A 19,323-nucleotide genomic window follows, 5' to 3' on the forward strand; every position below is an offset into this window, starting at 1 on the left:
ATATTGAAACTTAGATCACATATTTTAAGTCTAAAGAGATAAATAAGGTTTTCAGGACTAATTCTGATGTACTGAGATTTAAAGATTCATTTCCTTATGCCTTTTCTCTTAAGAAATTTTGAAAGATTACATTGAGTTTTTCTTTCAGTTCCTAATATATTTATTTGCTAAGCGAGGTAGTAAACTTTGTTGTGGCTTTTCTGTATAAAGGAACCTCAAACTTTTCTCATATTGTAGGGTGAAGATTTGATTTTTTTAAGTGTTAATTTTATATTCTTTTAAAATAGATATGCATGATCTTTATTATATTTTTCCCACTACCATTTATTCCTCTTATCCCCCCTCCCCCAGCAACCACCACACTTGTCTGTGTCCATGAATCCTTTTCTCTTTTTGCTCGGTCCCTCCACCCCCCACTCCCACCACTAGCTGTCAGCTGTTCTCCATCTAGGAGTCCGTCTCTGTTTTGCTTGTTCAGTTTGTTCATTAGATTCCACAAATGGGTGAAATCATATGGTATTTGTTTTTCTCTGACTGGCTTATTTCACTTAGCATAATGTTCTCCAGGTCCCTCCATACTGTTGCAAAGGGTAAAACTTTTTTTTTACGGTTGAGTTGAATTCCATTGTGTAAGTGTTCCGTAGTTGTTTTATCCACTATCTACTGATGGACACTTGGACTGCTTCCATATCTTCGCTATTGAAAATAATGCTGCAGTGAACATATAGGGGTGCTTATGTTCTTTCGAATTGGTGTTTTGGGCTCTTTTGGATATGTTCCCAGACGTGGGATTGCTGGGTCAAAAGGCAGATCCATTTTTAATTTTTTGAGGTATCTCCATACTGCTTTCCACAGTGGCTACACCAATCTGCATTCCCACAAACAGTGCCAAGGAGTTCCCCTGTCTCTACATCCTCTCCAGCACTTGTTCTTGAATGTATTGATGATAGCCATTCTGACAGGTGTATATTCTTGATATAAAGAATGTGTGGTATATATAATGGTTAATTGGGAAATGGAAAAGTTTGTTCATTTTTTCATGACTTTCCAGGTTATACGTGATTTTCTTTTTTCTTTTTTCTAGGTTTGTTAAAGTTTTGCACCGTAGGGTTTTGCGGAATTGGGAGCCTAATTGATTTCATTCTTATTTCAATGCAGGTAAGTTAGTTTTAATCTAGGTGATGAACTACTTTTACATTCAAATTTGAGTTCTGTGATCTTTCCCTGGTATATTTTAAATGTATTAGGAAGCAGTAAAGAATGCTTTTTCAATTCTTCTTCAGATGCTACATCCAGGGGATCATAGCTATGTTTCCAAGTAGCATTTTCCAGCCTATGCTATACCAAATAGGATTTCTGAAAGATATAATACCTTCATTTAAAAAAAAAAAGGATTCTATGATCAAATATGCCCTGTAAATGTGGTTTCAACTGAGTTAAAGAGATTTCTTTACTGGATAACTTCTCAGAATCTTTATAGTTATAGTTAGAGAAGTTAGAGAGTCATAGATCATGAATCTCTAAGAAGGATTGAGGCTATTTCTCAAACTTACTGTTTCTTTTCCTGATAGTTACAGCCACATGGTCAATTACTATAATTGGATATTGATGGGAATTTAATATTTACATGTGAACATATGGAGGCAGAAACAAGATTTTCTTTTGCATTGGACAGGCACTCAATATTAGTATTTTCTTGGTTGCAAATTATAGAAACTAAAACCCAGCTAGCTTAAGCTGAAAAAGAAAAAAGGAAGGTCTGGGTTCTCCTTAGATAATTGAAGAGTGGGACTGGTCTCAGGCAAGACCAAATCGATATAATCAAATGATGTGTCAGGACTCTCTTGATACTCCTCTCTGCTTCTCTGTGCTCGCCTCATTTTCTGCTGCTGTAGTGGTGTGGAGGCAGGCATGGTTTGTGAAATGCTATCCTTAGGCATTTAAAAGTGCCACCAGATGTTTTCTGTTAAATTATACTGAACTGGTTGTGGTTAACTCATGAGGATTCTTAAGTTAGAGAAAGATGAATTTATCATAATAAATGTCACAAAACAGCATTTCAGTAAGCACTTATGGAGCACCTAATGTCTTCAGCAAGTGTGTCAGTATGTATTGTGATCATCATCAGTTTTGCTCTTCTTTCTCGTACATACAGTATCAATTCGGTCGGCTTGATGGTATCCTTATGTTTTAAAAGAAAGTCAAACTCTAGGAGATTTTTGGTAGCATACTGTGAGAAGGGTACCATACTGTGAGGAGGAGGCAGCATATGGACCAATAAGATACCAGAATTAAACAAGGAAAATATTTGGTTTTAAAGTTGAATTTTTCCTGTCTTTATTCGTAAACATATGCTTAACCAAATATCTTGCCTTCTCTGACGGTGGGACAGACAAGCAGGCATGAAGAGGCTAAGGTACTTGTGCACATATGTTTAGAAATGGGTTTCTCACTTTAAATGAGGCTCCAAGGAATTTAATGTGTTATTGGAATTCTTTAAGATATCCAGGATTCAGTGACTTTGAAACTCAACCATTAGTTAATATTTTCACACTGGTTCTTTGGTGATATCATTACTTTAGAGCTTTATATCAAATTATAGAGCTTATTTGATTTAGCCACTACTTTCTGATAGATGTATTCCTAAACTTTTCAGAACAAATAGTTCTTTTCTTGAAAATCTGGAATTGACACTATTACATTAAGAGAGTATTGATCTAGATTTAGAGTGTTTGAATTTCTGCATTACATTTCTCTAAATAAGACATTTTAATAGATATGGCCACTTTAGACTGCTTTCACACTGGGGGGAAGTAAATCAGTTTCAAATGCAGCCAAATAAGACCTGTAGCCTTATTCTAAATGTCATTTGATATAGTTAACATGGGATGTTGACCACATCAGAAAATAATTTTTTGGCATATTAAATGAATTTTTACTATAAATGTCATAAACCATGTCACAAATACATTTTTGTCAAATATATTTTTCAATTTCTCATGAACTTTCTACATTTTTCCATCATTTTTAATTGTTTTTTCTTTCTGCATTCTCTCCACAACAGTTTTATTTTCTTTCCTTTTCTTTTCTGTCTTTTTTGCCATTAAATATTATTCCCCAATGAATAGCAATGTTTTTCTATTGAGCTGTGATCCCAGAAACATATTATACATGAACTCAAGACCTATAAAAACATACTTTGCTTCGCAGTGTTTATTAAAAAATCCAGGAAAATTCTCTTAAAAATAGATCTAGTTATTTCATTTTTGAACAAGAACAACAAAGTATAATGTACATATTGCTAAAGTAAGCTTTAGTTGTTGCTATATATACTGAAAATACCTTTCATGAGTTTATTTGTTAATAAACTTTTGAAGGTTTTTTTTTTTGGTTGTTGCTGTTATTAAAAATATGCAGGTGGCACTATATGAATGAGTGGCATGAATAATTCAGTTCTTTTGTGCATTCAACAAAAAATCTAAATATATGTGTAGCATATAGTCTTTCAGTTATAGGTAACTATTGTGTATAACTACTATGTATTTATTTATAAGGCAATTGTGAAGATTTTGAAACATTCATTCTGCGCTGGCCAGTGTGGCTTAGTTGAGTGTTGCCAGTTCTATATCCAGTCAGGGCACATGCCTGGGTTGTAGGTTCTGTCCCCTATCGAGGCATGTGCGAGAGGCAGCCAGTTGATGTTTTTCTCTCATATCAGTGTTTCTCTCCCTCTTTTTCTCCCTCCTTTCCCCTGTCTCTAAAATACATACATACATACATACATACATACTAAAAATAGAATAAACACTCATTCTTTTGTGCTTGTATATTTTTGAGTACACCATGAAGGATAGATTAGATGATTTAAGTTTTTCTGTTTTAATCAGAAAAAAATAGAATATTCTATTTTATTTAAACCCCTTTTCTCACAATCTGGACTTTTTTTTTTAAAGATTTAATTTATTTTTCATTTTTTAGAGAGAAGAAAAGGGAGGGTGAAAAGGGGAGAGAAACATTTATCAGTTGCCTCTAGCCTTTCCCCAAGTGGGGACCTGGCCCACAAGCCAGGCATGTACCCTGACTGGGAATTGAACTTTTGACCTTTTGATTCATAGTCCAGTGCTCAACCCACTAAGCCACATGAGCCAGGGCTGGACATTTTAAATTATACCCAAACTATTGATGTCAAGCAAAACGAAAAGAAAATTTCTTCTGTTAAGTGGAGATATAGCCTAAAATAAAAAAGATGAAGATGGACAGTTTTAATGTAGAAAGTTGTTAGAAGGAAGTATGTTAGGTTCTTTGTGATAGTTTTTAAAAATTCTATACATTATGGAAGAAATTAATTTTTATTCCTATTAATATTACAAAATAGATTTCCTTAAAGGACTAATAACTATTTAAGCAGAAATTCAGAAAAGCAGCATAATCTGAGACATTTATGAACTACCTAAATAAACTTACCAAATTTATAAAATATCTCATTAGTTTGATATTTATACGTAACTCATTTTAGCATTGGAGCATTATTTCTTCACTTCTACACACAGGTTGGACACATAAATTTCTTGAGGAGAAAAACAACATTTATTAATCCTGTATAGCACTATTAGTACGTTAAACAAAGAGTATGCCCTCAAAAAATATTTGCTGATTTGAACTGAATGCAGTATACCATGTGAAAAGTGTGGCTTTGTGCCATTTATAGAGAAGACGAGAAGCTAAAAATAGTAGTTTTTTAAAAAGTGATTGCTTTTCTTTAGGACCTTAAAGTTCTAAATTTTATAGCATCACTTGAGAGGTAGGTAATAAATACAAATAAAAGTTGGAATGGTAAATATTAGGTTTTATGCCATCAGTGAAAACGAGTTCATTGAGCACAGTTAGGTAGAATAAATTGGGATCCTTGCCCTAAAGAAATGTAAAATGTAACGATCCCAGGAGTGGTCTGATTATAAGATTTTACTTATTATTAGAAATAAAATATTTCCTTCAGAACTGCAGAGTTAAAATAAAGGAAGAGTTGCCTTGGTTTTCTCTTGTTTAAATACCTTGAATTTTACTTAAATTTTTAAAAGCCTTTTTAGTTCAGAGCATAAATAAGGTTAAAATTAAGAGTTCACTTCTGTATAAGCCAATTTGTTTTGTCAAAGACATGGCCTGCAGCCTTGCCCTGTGAAATATGTGCTGTTGATCAAAAGAAGGACAAAATCCATTACCAGTACGGGAAAAGTTGGTCAAAGTCCTTGGTAGTTCACTAGACGTAGGACAGCGATATATAAAAACCAGTTGACGTTTTATAGATAGCAGGTCTTTCAAAAAGCTCTTTGTATTATTCATTTAATCCTGGTGTGATTTATTGGGGAAATAAACTGAAAAACTGAGGATACTGAACATTTGTGTCATGTGACCTTAATTAGGTGGGTTTCACTTAGTTCACTTATCCTGTGGGTAGACTTTTACTTAATGAATTAAAGGAATGTTCATAGAATAAAGAATATTTTAAACTGGTCCTGGGACTATTCCCAAAGTTGTGTTTTCCCCAGGAGATACAATGGTGAATAATACTCACTTCCCGAGGAATGATATTTATGTTGGTCATTACGGATTAAGGCTAACCAGTCTTTAAATCAAATGAAGTCAGGGGTTCTGAATGCCTGATTTCTCACTGTGTATGAATTTTGATGCCTAATTAAATATGCCTAATCAGATGGTTTCAATGCCTCATATTAAAACTAACCACATGCAGTATTCAGCTCTGGACACAAAAACATAATTTGACTTTTAAGAAAATATAAATTTACTTTGGGGGAATTGGGTGGACACAAGTTGCATCATTCTCCAATAATTGCAGACAGCTGAGTCATTTTAGTTTCTTCACCAGGTTAGTAGGTTTTCAGGAGATGATTTGATCTTGCCAGGGTTAATATTTGAATTCTTTATGTGGAGAAACTCTTAAATGGACTACATAGAAAAGGGCTACATTAATAGAGTTATATAAAGTGTTCTTTTTGTCATTTTACTTTTTAATTCTTTTGTAGCATTTTAAAAATATAAGATATTTGAGTTATGTAGGCAGTATGACTTCAATGACTATGCAAAGCCATTACATGGAATATCATATCTGTTGCCAAAGTTTAGGTGTTCAAGTATGTATTGGTACCCACATTTTCCCCTTTAATTTTATCAGGATGCCACTTAAATATATACAAACAAAAATATATTCCCGCTAACAAAATCAAAAGTTTATAAATTAGGAATAAAACTATTAGTATTATTAAAGTAAGTAAACTTTTTGCATGCTGTATATATATATATATGTGTGTGTGTGTGTGTGTGTGTATATACATATATATGATATAAAATTTGCCATTTCAACTTTTGTTAAGTGTACAGTTCACTGGCATTGATCACATTCAAAACATTGTACAACTGTCACTACTATTTTCCTAAAATTTTTTCATTTCTTGAATAGAAACTCCATAATCATTAAGCAGTAACTGCCCACTCCCTTCTCCCCCTAGTTCCTGTTAATCTGTAATCTACTTTTTGTGTCTGTGACTTTGCCTATTCTAGATATTTTATATATGTGGAATCATATAGTACTTGTTCTTTTATGTCTGACTTATTTCACTTTGAGTAATGTTTTCAAGGTTCATTGATATTATGGCATCTATCAGAACGTGATTCCTTTCTATGACTGAATAATATTCCATTGTATGTGTATACTATGTTTTGTTTATCCATTTCTTTCTGTTGAAGGACACTTGTTCCCCCCCCACACACACACAGTTGGGCTGTTGTGAATAATGCTGCTATGAATGGTTGTGTATGGGTGTCTGTTTTAAGTCTCTGTTTGGTTCTTTTGGGTATACCCTGGGAGAAGATAAATTTTTAGTAACGCCAATTGAAGAGAATATCTTTTTTTAAAAGATTTTATTTGTTTGTTTGTTTATAGAGGGAAGGGAGGGAGAGAGAGAGAGAGAGAGAAACATCAATGTGTGGTTGCTGGGGGTCATGGCCTGCAACCCAGGCATATGCCCTGACTGGGAATCAAACCTGCGACACTTTGGTTCACAGTCCGCACTCAATCCACTGAACTATGCCAGCCAGGGCTTGAAGAGAATATCTTTGTGACCTTAGATGGGTTAAGCCTTGTTAAACAAAATCCCAAAAACATAAACCATAAAGAAAAAATTATTGAACTTGAATATGTTAAAATTAAGAAATTATGTTTTAAAAGGATACCATAAACAAGTTAATTGAGTAAAAGGATACTAGCAACAGGAATTGATATGTAGAATATACAAATAATTTCTGCAAATCAATAAGAAAATGATGAGGAGCCTAAAAGTTAAATGAGCACAGTAAACTAATAGGTGATTCACAGAATCACCCAAATAACTAATCATATGTAAGTAAAGAGATACTTCTAGGCATTTACTCTCCAAAACTTGTAACTCCTGTCAACAAGGGGACACGTGCAGAGATGTCTGTTACAGCACTGTTTGTGGTAACAGGAGGCCAGAATCAACCCAGGAAGGTACACTAATAGGAGAATGGATGCATCCTCTGTAACACTAGGCAGCAATACATGCATTTACTGAGATGTACGTACAACTACATGAAAACATCTTAAAATCATAGTGTACTGTGAAAGTGGTTTAAAATGAACAAGATCTACAACAGTATTACTGAGATAAACTAAAATTACATATTCAGAGAACATCATGTGTTTTTCAAGGACAAATATGTACCCAAGTCACATATTGAATTCAGTGCATGCCCATTTGGGTGCCTATGGGTGGGTGGCTAGGTGTTGTAGAGAATTAAAGTGGAGACGAAAGATAAAGAAGACCACTTCTTAACATTCTTTAATATGTATTCCCAAAGTTTTCTGATTTATTCTTCTTGCTGTAGACTTTGCACCTACAGAGAAACTTACTCCTTTATGTAAACAATTCAAGATTATTTACATTTAAGCTGCAAATAAAATTTCTTAGTGAAAATAATCAGAAATGATATGAAAGGAGAAATTAAATTTCATCCAATTCTTTCAAACCACCAACCATCTTCGTGGAAGGAGGGTGTGGTAGAACAAAAGATACCCATGTCAAATCCCTGGAATTTGTGAATATCACTTTATTTGGAAAAAGGGTCTTTGTGGTTATGATTAAGAATCTTGATATGAGGAGATTATCCTGGATTATCTGGGTGAGCCCTAAATTCAGTTCCAGTGTCCTTACAGGAGACAGAGGAGGAAAAGACAGACAGAAAAGAAGGTAGTGTGAAGACAGAGGCAGAGATTGGATGTGGCCCCAAACCACAGAATGCTGAGGAGTGGTGTTGTTGCCAGAAGTTAGAAGCAGCTTCTATTGGATTCTCCCCTACAGTCTCTGCAGGGCATATGGCTCTGTGATACCTTGATTTTAGACTTTGGCCTCCAAAACTGTAAGAGAATAGATTTCTATTGTTCCACTAAGTTTATGGTAATTTGTTACAGTAGCTGCAGGAAACTAACATGGAGGAATATGAAGTCGCTTTCTTTTGGCTTTCGGGCTTCTCACACCAGTACATTGACAACCACTATTCACAACAATTTCCCAGAGTGTAGAGGTCCTTCTGTTTCCCCTCTTGTAAGATGAAGGCCTGTAGCAACCTCTTACTCCATTAATTGGAGTGAAGTATGTGAGTGGTTTTTCTTCTTTCCATAGATTTCAGAAATTTCCCCAGTATATCAAAGGGAAATACTTCATGTGTACTATTTGGCTTCAGGCTATTTTTAGAGAAATCAACTCATAATTTTAGGTTTCATACTTTGTCATCAATAAACAAATGGACATAGGCATATTTAACTGAGTAAAAAACTTCCCGGTAGAGGTTATTCCTAGAGATTTATAATTTTATAGTTAACAATACAATAATATAATTAGGGGATTTATAAGTGTACATAAAATGCTTAAAATGGGCTAAAGCTTTAATTTTGGTGGGGGAATATGGATTTGAATAATGAAGACTTTACAAGATGATAGTTTTCTTAAAAATTAAGGAAGGAGAACAAATTCTTTGATGTGATAATTCATAGAAAAGTACATTGACTACCCTATAGAGGTGTTTGCATTTAAATATTTTAATTATGCAAGATCTTAAAAAGTACTATGTAGAACTGCTTATTCTTCTGTTCCTCATTATATGGGTAAGAAATGCAGAGGTCCAGGGAGGATTAATCTTACAGCTAGTTACTGACAGCTTTTTCTTCAGGTTTTCCTTTCAGTCTAGTGTTTTACCACACTGTCTTAATTTGGTTGTTTTTGCAACAGCTCTTCAAATTATTTTAGCAGAGAATGGCAACTGGTGCTGTGTTTTGGTGATCTGGCAGTATGTAGGAGGCATTAAGGACAAGTGCATGATCAGTTTTTGGCTACAAGTAACAAAGCTCAATTTAAATTGCCTTTAATAATATAACTTAGTATATCATATACCGAGAATCTGGTGGTAAGGTAGTTCTAAGATTTGTTGATTTAGAGCTGAAGGACCCAAATCTATCCTTCCTTCCCTCCCTCCTTCCTTCTTTTTCTTTGCCATCTTCAGGTCCTTTGGTTAGCATCACTTACCTAGTTGCTTTCAGAGGCAGAAAGTTTTCTCTCACACATATGTTCTTAAATAGGCCCCGACTGAACTCGTCTGAGGTGACTGGACAGAATTTCATGGCATGCCCAGGGTGAACCAACCTCTGGAAAGAGGGTTGGAATTACCATGACAGAACCAGTTGCTGAGGAACCAGAGTCACATAGTTTGAGGGGAAGGTGCTGTATTAAGATTGCTAAACTAGAGACAAAATTGGATCATGTATTACGAGGTAATAAAACTGTAAACTTTGAAGATATCTTCCTTACAGGACAGGGGAAACAAAACAGAAATAACCCTTACTTTTCTACATGTTAACTGCTAACTTGACAAGGTTGTAAAGCATCTGGGTCCTAATCAGTTTTCAGTTAAGTAGTTACATTTCCTGAGAGAGTCAAGTGAGCCTCGGGGTGAGCTTATTAGAAATGCGTGATATGAAAGCGTCACCCAATCATATATTTTCCTGATTTCCAGCTTCTGAATACTGTTTTTTAAATGGGAATGAGATTGTCAAGAGAATTGGCATAGGAAGAGAAAGATAATAGGACAGTAGGCCCAGTTCCAATCTATGGACATACTCCAAATCACAAAGTTTTTTACCATTTGATTTGACCTATATATACTGGCTGGAGTTTACTTTTTTGTGTGTTTCCCTTTTACAGTCTCAAAACTTGTTGTTTCTTGTCACCCATTCTTCTCTTTCTTGGATTACTTCTCGTTTCCTTTGTGACTTGGCCGTTAAAAAAGTTTTTTACTTAATTTTTACTTAAATTTATAAATAACATTCATAAATGTCAAAGGAAATCACTTTATTTAAAATTTAGACAGTAAGTCAAAGTGCATTACAGTACTCAGTATGGTATCTAGTACACAAATGCTCTGCGTCATCTGAATATTGACATTTATAGTCACTAGAATAAGTTCTCTGTTGGCAGAGATTGTGTCCTAAATAGTGTTATGTGTATAATACCTAGCACAGTGTCTGGAATATTATGGGAAATAAATGTCTGTTGAATAGTTTTTAAAACTAAATTTATTTTAAAAATGAAGAATGCTCTATAGCACTATTCATTAGACTCTGGTTATATAAACCCTAAAATAATTTTTAAAAAATTTCCACCCTCTGCATGTTTTTAAGTTGACATTTAAGTTTTGCATCATAAAATTAAGTAGTTGCAAAGGATATAATTTTTAGTTTGTAAATATTGACATATTTAAATGAAACTGTTACATTAATTTTAAAATGTATCTGACTATATAAATACCATAGAGCTTTAAATACCATTCTCTTTTAAAAAAGATACAAATGAACCCTTTACTAACTATTATAAATTTTACATTGTTTCTTTTTCCTCCTTGAATTTTTATTTCTATTTTTATTCTCCTGCAGAATGTTACCCTAATGTGTAATATATTTTTATGCTTGAAAATTTTCTACTGATCATCTTACTCATTAAAATTAAGAGGTTTTAAATATTCTGTGATTTCTGGATTGAGTTGTCATTGTAATTATTAATGATATACAATGATGCAAAACAGCATAAACATGTTACAAATTTTAGCAAATAACATTTAAGCAAAAAAAAGTAAAGTGATATGACAGAGCATATTTTTGGACTCTTGATTTCAGGAGATTTCCCCAAGTCTAGTGTTTTGAATTATGTCTTTGTTTGGCGCATCAGAAATTTTTGTACCTCGAGGCAATGTGCATCATAAGACTCAGGATATGCCTTGATGGAAGGTGTCTTTACTTATAGTCAAGTTAGAGAAAGGACCCCAGTGAGAAAGAAGTGGGGAGGGAAAGTAACATGATGCCTCCACTGTAGCTGGCATCAGGGGGATCACTTTTACAGAGTACGTATGGGAATTAAGAATCTCAAAATTTATTCCCTTCGAACTATCTGGGCTCTCATACACCTCGGTTAATCTTTGTGTATTCCTAAGCCTGCAGCTCAAAGATTGCTGCTTTAAAGCATAATTTGTAGAGACCATATGAACTATATTGTCAAAAATGTGATTAAGGGAACAAAATGATTATAATGAGCTTTTTCCCCCCTAGTCACACTACCTTTTTTCCCACAGGGAGCCTGGCCTGCCAATCATACTAATCCTATTTCTTGGGATACAGTCATTTGTCCAGCAATTGGCACAAACACCAAGCAGATCAATGAAAGTCCTTCCTTGGAACTGGTATAAAAACACGGAGGAAGGAAATGTTACTTTCTTTCTATTGGGATCTACCAAGCTGTGGATAATGTGAATTTAGAGCTGTTGGCAGCCAATTGGGAGTGACTTTCTGCAGATGAAGGCATGCAGAGCTAAGCAAAGGGGCAGGGAGGCCCAACTAGGGTCCTTCTTCATGGAGCGTGGAATTTTGGTCCTTGAGGCCTTGGTCCTACAGCTCATTTGTTCCTGTGAACTTCCCCAGTATCTTTTTCAGCTACATGAATCACTAAATTACTTTTTTTTTTTAGCTTGAGTTAGAGTTTTTTGATTGGTGCTACTGAAATAATTTTATTAACAACTGGCAAAAATAAAAAAGTATTGTGAAAATATTTTTTGTAAAATGACTAATTTTGAAAATTTTCTTTTCTAGATTGTTGGGCCTTCAGATGGAAGCAGTTACATTATAGATTATTATGGAACCAGACTTATACGACTGAGTATCACCAATGAGACATTTAGAAAAACACAGTTGTATCCATAAATATTTTTAAAAGAAACAGTAAGTGATGTGTTTATGTAATCTTAATTATCGTATATTATCTTTGTAAAATTATGGAAATTTGAGAACCATGGGAAATTGAAAGGATCATTTAATGCTATAAACTCTCCTTTGGCTTCTTAGGAAACACAGGTCTGCATGTGTCTGAGGTGTCTCTAATCTTCTGTAAAGGATTTTCATGTATCTCGTTGCTCCTGCAGTTCTCAGTTCAGACTCTCTTCACAGTGAATATGGTTAAAGGACCAAGTTCACAGGAAAAAAATAACATCAAAACAAAAAGATATTCTGTAGTATTTGATGGTTACGATGAAAGTATGTGTTGTAGATAGTTCAATGAAGCTTATCTTTTCTGCTGTTTCTCTCTCCCATGATCTTTAAACCTCTTTCTTTTTGTCTTCTTTCCTAAACCTGAAAGTTGATAGAGTCTCAACCCTGAACTACCATTAAGTACTTATTGTAACCTAAAGTTTGGCTCTGCCCATGAAAATTATTAATTGGCCTCAGCTTTAAATAGGTAATACACTTGGAGAAGTCAGAGATGCCATTAGTCTTCCTGCTTCAACTCTCTGCTTCTCTAGGATTCTGCTACTATAAGGGTTTTATTTCCTTGACTGTACATTAGTCTATTCTAATAAGTAATCTTCCAGGAATGCTAGGTTTTTCTCAGGAAAACAATTTCCTGGTATAACCATTCTCTGTAATGGGGAAGTCCTATATAACATGGAGGTGATTGTTCACTTTGAATGCCTAGCAGCTTTTAGAGACAGGGCAGAGGGAAAGACAGGCTAGGTGTGCTGGCCACAGTCAGAAGCCTGGGGCTTCCAGTCCGCTCTGTCTCAAGAGTGCGTCTAGAGGCCAGGAAGGGAATAGACATTTATTTCTATTTGCGTTGTAGTGTATAAATAGGACATGAGTATAATTTTGCCCTTAAGGTAGATTTTTTCTTTTCTAAATAAAATTATGGGGTATGCTTTATAGATGTTGTCGTAAGTTTGAACAGTGATAGACCCTGTCAAGATCTGAGGAATTTACTTAACTGATTGTCCAAAAGTTGTTCAAATTATTTCTTATAAACTGTTAGAAGTCTTTGGGTTTAACATTGAATCGAAGCTTAGAGATCCATCTGCCTCTTCTTACCAGGGAACAACAAATTGAGGGTAAGGAATTTGAGACAAAGACACAGTCAGTGTAATCAGTGTGAAACTGAATCCCGCATCTAGATCTCTGTGAGTTCCACTGGTTGCTTTCCACTTCCCGCCCCCACTCTGCCAATTATATCATTTCATATGAAGCATCTTCATCTTGGAAGTTATTACTCTTAATGAGAAGGATTGAGTAGTTTCACATAACTTTATTTTCATACTATAAATTGTTGTGTCCCATTCAAAAGTATGTAGTTTTCAAACTATAATGTATAAAAATTAAGCAAATGCAATTTAAAAAGTAATTCCATTCTCTGTGACCTATTATATAAATATTTAATTGGGATTCCAGACTAAATTTGAAACCTAAAACTCAAAAGTCCTGTTGAGAAGGCAGATGTCTGCATTGTCGTTCATGTGGTTGCTCTACAGTATACGTGGAAGGGCCCCAAGAGCGAGAAAGTTGGTTGAAGTAAGGGAAGCATTATGGTGTGCACCTACAGTAACCTCATTGGACTCTTAAAATACTGTGGTTTAATATATTTCTTTCTTCCGTTTTAGGATTGGGCCATGTTGATTTTAATAGTGAGCTCTCAGTATGTGGATTTCCAGATTTCCCTTTTTCCTTCTTCACATACCATTTTATGGATTCCATATCATTCTTCGTTGTTGGTAATGTTTTTGTTTTGTTGTTTTAGTTGAAAACATTTTCTTCTGAGATTTATTTAATAGGACTTTCTTTGAGAGCTGTATAATGATGGTCGTTTTTAGGCTACTGTCTCTGTGAGATAGATAGCTTATTACCCTAATATTCTTGAATGTGTTTTCCAAAGGCAAGTTGCCACTTGTCATTTTTTCCTTCTGAAAAATAAAAGTGTGATTTACTCACATTTTGTAGTGTTTTATTATTAAGAAACCTTAAATGTTTAATGAAGCTGGCTTCTGCATTTTGATCTTTCAAAGCAGTTAATCCATGGTGTGAACAAACACCATTTATATTGCCTGGGGTACAGTCTAGTGTAGGACAACCCCACCCCACCCCGGTTTTCTGTAGCTTTCAGACCTGTCTTTGCCTCGGTACCCAAGGAGCTAAAGATCATCGGGGAGTCAGAAACCTTGAGGCAACATGGATGCTTCTGGCATTGGTTCAGGCCTCTGAAGTGTGAACTTTTTCCTTTTAGCTTTGAGAGTGATGTGCTATCTTTTGAAAGACCAGATGCTGAATCATCTAGCTCAGTGCAGTTACATTTGAAGTTGGATGGACAAGGTGGGAACACTGAACAGATGATTAATGTCTTCCATCTGTTAGCACTGCCAGACAGATGTTGGACAAGTGCCCGAAGTGATGCACCAGTGTCCGAAAGAAGCAGCACCTGCATATTACCACTGGTTTTCTTTACCATGTTTTAGAAGGGTTTCAAAAAGGTGGAAATGCATGAAGTGATGTGCCCCCATAATTCTGTTATGTACTTTGTTTATTAACAGGCACACCAGTTTCAAAACTACTGGGGCCAGGCTCCTCAAAAGTAAAAGCCATAATTTTTATCACTCATTTGCCTCAAAAGTATACTGTATCATCCAACTAGCTTCGTAATATGTTAGTCATTCAGTAACAGGTTCTTCAGTTGGTGGGAGATGAAGTATTGATACATGAAGTGAGTTTGGGTTGACTCCTAATATACATTAGGAGTGGTCTCTTTCCTTCCTTCATTCATTAAAATACCAAGTGTCTGCTATTTGGGAGGTACTGTTCTAGATGCTAGGATGCAGCAGTGCACAAATGCAATCTTTGCCCTCAAGGAACTCTGTTTTCTTGGGATGCACTTTTTTACAGTGATATTTTGGCTGCAGTTAAGCTAGTATTTTGTAGATTCTTTTGGTTGCTAACAGCACTTTGAAGTTTCTTCAAGATCATCTAACCCCAGATTTTAAAAGTCCTTAAGTTTTCATAGCCATGTAAGTTCAATTATGTAAGAAAAACTTGCAGTCAAATCTTGAAAAGTAATGTTGAATCTTGCATAATCGTTACAGTTATTACTGTGGCCAGGTGGGAAGTCTTTTTCAAAGCAGGTGTTTCTCAAAGCAAATATTTATTTGAATATGCTGTACTATTCTGGGTCATTGATAAGATCTAGAAATAAAGTTTCTTCACAATATACTCATTTGCACTGTAATATCCTAAATTTACATGACAAGAACACTTTTTTCAGTTTGCCTAATTCCCTGTTGCCTTATATATATGGTTCTTTAACATGTTTTTATCTTCTTATTTATTTTTATGTGAATAAATTTAATGTATATGAATGCAGCATTTTTTGTTTGTTTTGTTTTGTCTTTACTTTCATGGAAGACTATTTTATTTAGCTATTTATTAGTGTGTGTGAGCATAAATTACATGTTAAGGTCTCTGTATGAGATATTTGGTGTGGTAACCCTGCTTTTAAAGCAGTGTCCAAATGTGAGATGGATTAGCTCGGTCACTACTCCTAAACCCTCTAGGGTGGAATGGAATGGATTCTTCCAGTTCTACAGAAACAGTTATTGTTTCTATAAACACATTTACAAATGGTAGGGGATTAATACAATTTCCAAAAGTACCTCTTTACCCAGGAAGATTACTTACCTAAACTGTATTCAACTAAAGGACTTCTTGAAGACTTCAAAGATGCTGTTATGTCTATGGCCAGCATTCATCCACTAGGACTATAAAAAGTATTAGTTTGGGGTTATGTTTTTGTTTTGTTTTATCAAAAAAAATGTGTATTTTCCCTTATTTTAATCTGGATGCTTAAGATTAAGTATTATGAGACTAATAGGCAACTAGGAAGCTAAAATAGATCTATTAGCAAGAAATGAGCAAGAAGGAAAATTTGTTCTTAAAAAGTACAAGTCTTAGATGTTGTTTCTTCTTCCTCGAGCACCATAAATGGAGATATTTCCTGGGGTTCTGGCACCTTCCCTTCCTTTTCTCTCATTAAATTTCGGTCATTTTGCATTTTTCTATGTATAAAATTCAAGCTTAATGCAGAAATTTTGGGAAAACACCAAAAGTGCAAAGTAAAAAACAAAATACATTTCATAGCTCAAAGATAACAACGTTAACCTTTTTATGTATGTCTTAGTACTTTTCCCATGTGTGTATGTACATTTTTCTTCACAGAAATGATAAACATTGTTTTATAGCCTACTTCACATTGTAAAGATTTTTCTATTTCAATAAATATTTTTTACAAAATTATTTTTAATGCCTGCAGAGTTCCATGTCTGTATCATAATTTATTTATGTAATTCCTTATTGTTTGGTATTTAAGTTATTCCAAAAAATGCGTTTCTGATTTTTTTCCCTAGAATTGTTCTTAGTCAAAGAATGATCACATATTCAGGTTTTTGACGCATACATACAGTCTCAGTTCACCAGGGTATTGGAGAAAGAATAAAGTCAGCCTCAACCCACATTCAAATCACACCACAGTCAGCTCTCAGATCCCGGTGCCTTGTTCAGATGAACTGTGGGGAAGACACTGTGGAACCCTGCCACTGCGCCTGCTCTGCAGCTGGAGCCCTACGTACTCGTGCTGACTGCTGCGCCCCACACTGGGCAGCTGGAGAACAAAACTGAGAACAGGCTCGCTGCTGGAGAAAAGGTGCTGGTATGAGTATCGGGTAAGGACAGCAGCCCTGTGGTTTTGGCACAAGAGGTCAAATAGTTGACCGAGTTATCTAATTGCCCTCCAGGAAGCTGCAAGAGAAGAGTGTTAAGGAGTAAGTAGGAAAATCATACAGAACGTTTTTTTTTCTCCCTTGCTGAGAGAGAAGGGAGGTGGGTAGATTTGGAAAATGAGAAAAGTTACTAATTAGGAATGAATAAAAGAATTCAGAACAGCACTGTGTATTCAACTGAGTCCTGGAATAAAGCATTTCTTTAGTGAGTTCATCAGCAAGGCAAGAGTTACTCATTCCTATATCTTTTTAAATAGAGTCTAATATTTTAATTCTTAATATAGCTATGCCTTTAAAGCTAGTCATTGTCTAATGAAGAATGTTATCTCCTAGAAATCCTATTTTCAAGAAAAATATAAAAAATATTAAGGCCTAATCTCTTAAAATTTCAAGATTTTAACTTAATAAAAATTTCTTTTACCACTCCCCACATGCAAGATGCTGTGCTAACTTCATTACATATCTTAAATGATTTAATCCTCACAGCATTCCTATAGAGTCTTGCTAAAGAGTCAATATCATTATCCCTACTTTACAGATAAGTAAATTGAGTCCATAATGATTGAATGACTTGTACACGGTCATGAAATAACCTTATGGGATGAAGCCAGGATTTAAACCCAGGTCTGTTAGTTGTTATCTTGACTGCAATATATGGTGGTTACAACCATCTAATTCTGTGAAATACACTGCTCCTGGTTATATAATAACAGGCTTCTTAATATGTTTTTTAGAGTTTTCAGGAAAGATGGAATTATCTGCCTATACTGAGTCTTTGCTTAACAGGTAGTTTGGTGGTTAAAAAAACACTCATTTTTTAAAATTCAGTTTTACATCATGCAAATGCTAAAATGTTTTGTAAATGTTAAAATGAGACTATGATAGAGCGGTGATCATTGTCAAGAACCCAAAGATCTTTCTGCTGCCGCCACCTCACCTGACATTTGCAGCACTATCTGGACCAAAAGTCTGATTATGTCTGTGTGACAAAGGGGAGATGTTAGGTCCCAGCACACGGTTACACCCTGCTCAGCCTTGCTGAGGTCAGGTGAAGCTCAAGACATCTGTAGATGGTGGGATTGTGAGTGATTTTGTTTTACTTTCATTAACATTTAATTTATGCTGCATTTATTTCCAGTTTTCGTTTCTTCATTTTTGTCTAGGATATCCTTTTCCTCTGTGCAGCCTCCTCTTCTGGTTTAGGGACAACCTGCTCTTTTTTGGTAGGACCATCTCAGTATGCCAGGGAGAGCTCCTGTATGGGCTCATCCACCCAAGAACTCTAAGTTCTGTGCCACATCTTGGGAGCTCTCTCACCTGGATATGCTCAATGACCAGAGAATCTACATCTAAACCCTGAAATTCAGCATTATTGTCTGCATTTTTAAGCATGTGCTGCAAAAATTCAGCATATTTTGGGGGAGCCACTGACCCTGTGTTCATCCCCACTGTTTGGACTGGGCACATCTCCCAACTCTATCATTGTAACAGCAGAAAGACACATGTTGCTTCTATAACGTGACACCCTTCGGATATTTGGTGGCTTTTCAGGTACGCATACCCTTGATGGCCTGGGCAGTGTCATGAGTGTTCTTAAAGTGAACATGAAGATTGGAACCTCTTGATCTGCATGATTTTGTGGGGTTTGCTTGGTCAAGTGAGTAGCCAGCAATTTTCAGAAGTCACCTCAGCCTGCTTACAGGAAGAATGCAGATGATTTTTATTTAGTTTTTCTTTTGGTTTATGTAAGTTTTATAATTTTCCACAATAAACATACATTATTTGCATACATGTATTTGTTACAATAATAGTACCCAAGGAAATCATGTTCTCTTCTTCCCTACTCTTTCCTCCTGAAGATACACATACTCTGACTTCCAATTTGATCCTGACATGTAAAAGAACAAGGCTGATCTAAAACGTGACATCAAAGGTTTGATATCCAAGCAGCACAGTTTGATGGGAAATGCACAGACTTGGGAATTAGGCCTGAGTTTGCACCCTGTTTGTTACTTGTTTTGTGACTGAGCACATAGTGATTCTAAGGCCCTCTGTCTTTATAAATTGTGATGATAATATCAGTCAGACAATACTAAGAAATTAAGGTGA

General features: G+C 35.2%; 1 protein-coding gene across 2 annotated transcripts in view; it reads left to right on the forward strand.

The window, feature by feature from the left end:
- The window catches only part of TM2D1 (TM2 domain containing 1), a 38,994-nt gene extending 24,610 nt beyond the window's left edge, over window positions 1-14,384 (forward strand). For both annotated transcript variants that reach the window (XM_045835268.1, XM_045835266.1), the window contains 3 exons: window positions 1,085-1,158; window positions 12,224-12,352; window positions 14,056-14,384. In XM_045835268.1, coding sequence (XP_045691224.1) covers window positions 1,085-1,158; window positions 12,224-12,334 — 185 coding nt within the window. In that variant the 3' untranslated portion in view covers window positions 12,335-12,352; window positions 14,056-14,384. The remainder of the gene's footprint in view (window positions 1-1,084; window positions 1,159-12,223; window positions 12,353-14,055) is intronic.
- Window positions 14,385-19,323: the final 4,939 nt, after the last annotated feature.

This window comes from Phyllostomus hastatus, unplaced genomic scaffold (assembly GCF_019186645.2).
Source record: "Phyllostomus hastatus isolate PE091 unplaced genomic scaffold, TTU_PhHast_1.1 phas_contig_209, whole genome shotgun sequence".
Lineage (NCBI taxonomy): Eukaryota > Metazoa > Chordata > Mammalia > Chiroptera > Phyllostomidae > Phyllostomus > Phyllostomus hastatus.